General features: G+C 40.7%; 1 protein-coding gene across 1 annotated transcript in view; it reads right to left on the bottom strand.

Moving 5' to 3' along the window:
* Positions 1–89: 89 nt before the first annotated feature.
* Positions 90–6,318, bottom strand: part of LOC101854528 (divergent protein kinase domain 1A-like) — a 24,384-nt gene continuing 18,155 nt past the window's right edge. Inside the window, exons 8-9 of the mRNA XM_005107665.3 lie at positions 3,852–4,081; positions 90–2,545 (exon numbers count right to left, since the gene is read on the bottom strand). Coding sequence (XP_005107722.1) covers positions 2,125–2,545; positions 3,852–4,081 — 651 coding nt within the window. The 3' untranslated portion in view covers positions 90–2,124. The remainder of the gene's footprint in view (positions 2,546–3,851; positions 4,082–6,318) is intronic.

The following is a 6,318-nucleotide window of genomic DNA, read 5'->3' as shown; positions in this document are numbered from 1 at the left end:
GGGGGGGAGGGTATCCCAAGTTTACTTTTACTTCACCAGTACCCCCACAGACATACTCGGCACCTTCATCGAAAAGTTAACTTTTTTTCGCACACACATACTGGAGTTGTCCCTTGAACATCACTGTATATAACTTTAAAAAATTAAACAGCAAAAACAAATTGTAAGGAATTGTCCAAACAGAGCAGGGGTCACCAAATAACCACCAGCGGGCCAGGTCCAGCCTGTAAGGGCAGTTTGTCTGTCCCGTCCTGTGCCACCAAGAAGGAAGAAAATTTATCTTGGAAGATGTGTTTGTTCTGTACTCAGGACATGATCAACGAAATAATTTAATTTTAACAATTTCTGTACTCAGGACTTGATCAACGAAATAATTTAATTCTAACAATTTCTGTGCTCAGGACTTGATCAACGAAATAATTTAATTTGAACAATTTCTGTGCTCAGGACTTGATCAACAAAATGATTTAATTTTAACAATTTTTGTACTCAGGACTTGATCAACAAAATGATTTAATTTTAACAATTTTTGTACTCAGGACTTGATCAACAAAATGATTTAATTTTAACAATTTTTGTACTCAGGACTTGATCAACAAAATGATTTAATTTTAACAATTTCTGTACTCAGGACTTGATCAACAAAATAATATAATAATTTTCATTGAACTTTACAGTGAAAATAGTGTTTTTATAGACTTGATAACCTCCAACTACTGCATCACAGTCTAGCTGCTTGGCTTCTGAGATTCACATATATATTATGCGCATTTGGTGTGACGTAACTACCTTATTACAACATTACTCTTCCAATTTCTTCTGCTCATGGACATTCCAGTCTTTAGCGAGAAGGCTGCTGTTTCCCGCAGGTCCTCCAGGCGCCCAGAGAGTGTTGGGTCTCTGCCTAAGGTTGGGCCAATATTTTTTTCAATGTGCCTCGAGCATTGGGCGGGCTTTTGGCAGATACAACACTACTTAATTTGATGACTTTTTGGTTAATATATACTATGTTTGTGGTCCCAATTTTTGTGTGTCTATTATGTATTCAGTTTATAATTTTGAACAAAATAGTTATCTGGCCAGAGCTCAGCTTTTTCTTAGTTATCTGGCCCACCAAAAATCAATAAATACACAAAAGTTTGGTGACCCCTGCAAGAAAGCGAAGACCTCATCAGGGACATCAATCAGGCACCCACTCAATTACAAAACCTTAACAACGTTCAAAATCTCAAAAGCTTTATAAACTTGTTGGAGACAACAACTTCTCCCACGAGCCAGCTGTTTCGACCATGACTAGCTTGGTACTTTTTCACAATTCAGATACAGGCTTTGGTTTGGTTATAACAAATACAACAATTTGTTCCCTGACAAAGGGAAAGAAAAATACTCCTTAATCAATACATTATTAAGGAAAACTAATGAGAAACGTTTCAATAATTAATTCAAATGCCCAACATCATTTTCCTGTCTACGCAATATGAGAAAGAAATATTTTCATATCAAGAAATGCCCAAGTCTCACAACACAGACATTAAAATTTGAAAAATGAATTGGCACACGATTAGAAACTCATTAAAGTTCCTAACACGGAAATAATGCCTGAAATATGCACAGTACAAGAAGTCACAGCCAAAAAACAGATATCTCTGAATACTTAATGAGACACACATCAACTTGTACTCCACTGTCAAAGACATTTGAGACAACAACAAAAAAGTCCAGTTTCCAACAACTGACACACGAAGTAAAGCCAGATAAGATAAAGTTGTAGTAGTCTCATTCAGGGCCACACCATCACCACTGACTGACTTCAAACTTCATAAAACATAAACAGCACGCAACAAAAACATGGATCATCTTTCTTCTCAGTGTTTACCACACTCTGGCAGTGAGGAATTATTCAATAATTGAGATTAAAACAATCAGACACCACACCCAGTGGCATCTGGTTTCAAATCAGTTACACCCCTGAACATTGCAAATGCTGTTTTCAGTTCTGAGTATGAATTATAAACTAGTATATGTCCAAATGAACAGTTCTTGCACATGAAGATGAAAAAACTCTGGAATTGACAGAACTAGTGTACGGGCAGAGTCCCCACACGTGTTCTGCCTCTTTGCCTGCTATTTCACTACAGCGTACTGTATGAAGTTCCATATCACATTCTTCAAATCGATCAGTAAAACGGAATGTGTGACAATGCTGGCTGAGCGACGGCCCAACAACACGCATCGGCGGATCAAACGAGTCAGGTTGGCCTTGATCTGTTTCGGCGTGTCGAACAACAGATACTCCTCCATGATCTCACAGACGAACGAGAGAGTGGGTCGGACCAGTGAGTCTGTGCACCGTCCCGTCTGATAGTCACACGAGGTCTGACACTGCTCTGTGAGGTAGCAGTCCGAGTGGCGGCGACACGTCATGTTGCTCAGTCGGTTCTGGACCTGTCTCGCTGACAGTAGCATTGCATTGTGGGATATCAGTACTTCGAAATCTTTCGGGTGCATGTGAAGGGTCAGGCCGTCCATGTGACATAGGTGATATCTGACAAAAAGTGGGAGGTTGCAGTTTTCAAAGTTTTATAGGAGTTTAATGGCACTTGCAGCACCATTAGGTCATGTAAGTGCTGGAGATTAGAAATGTTTTTAGAGAGTAGTATGCAATGAAAAGAAGAAGAGATAGGGACGATAGAAGAAGCAAACCATATCAGAGCAAAAGTGGAAGGGGATGGGATGAGGTCAGATGCAGTGTCAGTCAATATACATCTGTTCACTTCAATAAAGAGAAAAACGTCGACACCTTACTGGGCCATTTAGGTAAGGAAAAAGATAAGACAGATAGTATAGAAAGAAATAACAGAGGGAGAGAAAAGATATAGAATCTACCATGGGTACCCAGTACCCACCCAACCAAAAAGAGGGAGAGGGTGGGTTGTGATTAGACACAATCTTCTTTTTTTCTTCTTTTCGATCATATCACACCTGAAGATGGGGATCTCTTATATATGGGGCTGACCCGCTTAATTCCTCTATTGGTACAAACATACAGCTTCTCCTGTAGTGTTGATGGGGTTGGCCATGTTTCAAGTCTAAGGGCTCTGTATTTAGTTTTTGTAAGCGTTTCGCAGCACTAGCAACACAACAAGGTCATATAAGTGCTGAAGATTAGAGGTATTATTACAAGAGAGTGACAAACACATAAAAAGAAGGAGAGATAAGGGTGATGTATGTTTCACAGGAAAGAAAGACAAACCACACCAGGGTACCTGCCAACCACCCACGAGCACTGAGTGTCTTATCAGATGCATTGTTACTCAAGGAAAGAAGCATTGAGTTCTTGTGAGTCAGTCAGCCAGCACTGAGTGTCTTATTAGATGCATTGTTACTCAAGGAAAGAAACATTGAGTTCTTGTGAGTCAGTCAGCCCAATAACACTCATGGCCACCTTTTTGGGCAGACACCGATTATGGCAAACGTAAAACAGAAAAATTCAGCAATAGGGAGCAGGTTGGACCACAGCACCCCAGAACCACCCATACACAGACCTGAGTGATACCTTCTTCTTTGTACATGACATGACCTCAATCAGCTCCAAACACCACCTTCACATTCACATAGTGGTACTTGTGCGCGCGCGCACACACAAGCAAACACTCACAAACATGAACAACAACCACAACTACCGACACACATACGCAATACAGCCGAAAACACAAGTAGGCCTACACCCACAACCACCAACCCAGGTACACACACATACACACACACGTACACACACAAACACACACACACACACACACACACACACACACACACACAAACGCATGCACAAAAATATCGTGTACACCTACCTGACCCCCTCCTTCTCATACATTTCCTCCACTAGCTCCAGCAGACTCATCACGACCTTTGCCCTTCGCATCCAGGACGGCAGTGTCCAGCGATAGGCGGTGTCCGAGAACATGCTGAGGGGCCAGGGGGAGGCGCGGCGGTACAGGACATGACGGGCACGGTTGTACGGTTCGTGCCAGACGGTCAACTGACCGCAGGTGCCGTTTAAGTACGGTACAGACGGGCTGTCCTGTGGGGATGGAGAGAACAAAAAAGGGATTCATGAGACATTGTTAATAATTGTGGATGGGGGAGGGGGGATGGGGAGGATGAGAAAGGGACAGGAGATATTGTTAATAATTGTGGACGGGGGAGGGGGGGGGGGAGGATGAGAAAGGGATTCATGAGATATCAAGGTGATTGAGGCCATGTTCGTATGCAGGGGTGTGTGAGCTTGTTTAGGGTTGTTTGTCTGTGTTTCTACAGGCTGACGTTCGCATGTCTGAGGGTGATTATGAGTTTGTTTGAGTGGGTCTTAGTTTTGTTTTTTCAGTTTTATTCAGATTTTTATGACACTTTCAACACAAATAGGTCATATAAATGTGGATGATTAGACATGTTACTAGAGACATACCATAGAAGAGAAGGAAGAGAGATAAAGATGATAGTCTGTGTGAGTGTTAATGTACATTTGCCTTTGTGTGTGTGTGTGTACGTGTATGTGTGTGTGTGTGTGTGTGTGTGTGTGTGTGTGTGTGTGTGTGTGTGTGTTCACATGGTAAAAACGGACCACAACTGTCTCTCACAATGGACATTATGTACTGTTTTGAAACGACAGAGAAGATCCACCAGGCAAAGATACATATTTTAATTGTCCCAAACCACACACAGATGTGAATACATGCTGAGAATTTTTTTTTTTTTAAATCAATACTAACAGACAGCTTTTATACAATACTTATCCCTACTCGGAAGTAGGTTCTACGATTTATATTACTTTTATTTTATTACTGATCTTACAGATCCTATTCCATTCCAGCACATTCTCAGCTTTCTGAGAAGTATTCAGATCCACAGCAGAAATGAATCCATCAAAACCATCACAACAAATCGGACATGGGCTTTGCCTTTGCACCAACACACACACTGTCTGAGTTGTTGTGCACAAGTAAGAAAAAAAATCTGCTTAAAACTTTCTAATAATAACAACAACAACAACAACAATAATAATAACAATAATAATAATAATAATTATAATGATTATAACAGTTTGTGTAATTCCACTCTTATAGTTATAGTGCATTCTACACTCTATGGCATGACTATGCGCTTTGCAAAGCTGACAAGAAAAATCAGAGGATACCTCTAGCTTTTCAATGCAGGTCACGGTTCAATTTGTAAATGAATGAACATTTCGGCGGACCAAAAGAGCACGGAGTAAAACCTAATGTGCATAAAAAAGGTTATGATGCTCTTGTTCATGGACACATTCATTAACAGAATGAACTGTTCCTTTAGTTTCAATTTTGTAAAAGTTTTATGGCACTTGTAACGTGAACAGGTCATATAAGTGCCCAAGATTAGAAGCGTTACTAAAGAGTAATATACACAAGATGTTTGATAAGAAATAAGGTGCAAAAGACACCAGAACACATATCAACCACCTGCGAGCTATTCATTATACACAGCTTACAGCTGGGAAGCATCATCACGGCAAGACTTCCCCCAAAAGCAGGATTCTATCTATTGTCACACCGGGAAGAAGCAATAAGAGCAGACCAAACCAGAGCTCCTCCAGACACTAGTTTGTTCCGAGTAAAAAGAAGCACACTCACACGCTAATATTTATTTAGTGCAAGGAAAAAGCAAGACAGACAGACAGCCAGCCAGACAGACAGACAGCTGGAAAGACAGGCAAACAGACAGACAGACAGACAGACAGATAGACAGACAGACAGCAGGAAAGACGGGCAAACAGACAGACACACAGAGGGACGGAAAGAAAAAAAGAAAGTCACTCTCCCAAGCAGAAATACACTAATTTATCCAAACAGTGTATATAAAAGGAGTCCTTAAGCTTTATTTAGGACGAAAAGTAGCATGAGAGTAAAGAAATAAAAAACAACTTTTGTTCACATCTAGAGGAAAATGATTCTTTGCAATGCAATACTATACTACTTGTTGTTGATTCAACAACAAACAAAGAAAAATGTTCAACTCACTGAGACCATGCCAGCCACATATTAAGGTCAACAGTTTCCATAATGGTGCGCATCGCACCTGCCATATCTGACCGGCAATGTTTTTAATTACTAATTGTTACATTTTTAGGTTGATCTATCTGTATTAACTCACACACTAATTGAGAGAGAGAGAGAGGTGGTGGGGAGGGAAAAGGGAGAAGAGAGAGGGAAGAGAGAGAGAAAGAGAGAGAGAGAGAGAGAGAGAGGTATTGGGGAGGGAAAAGGGAGAAGACAGAGAGAGAGA

Source organism: Aplysia californica, unplaced genomic scaffold (assembly GCF_000002075.1).
Source record: "Aplysia californica isolate F4 #8 unplaced genomic scaffold, AplCal3.0 scaffold00620, whole genome shotgun sequence".
NCBI classification, from domain to species: Eukaryota; Metazoa; Mollusca; class Gastropoda; order Aplysiida; family Aplysiidae; genus Aplysia; species Aplysia californica.
The sequence above is the reverse complement of the archived record's forward strand: the minus strand, read 5'-3'. Positions and strand labels throughout refer to the sequence as shown.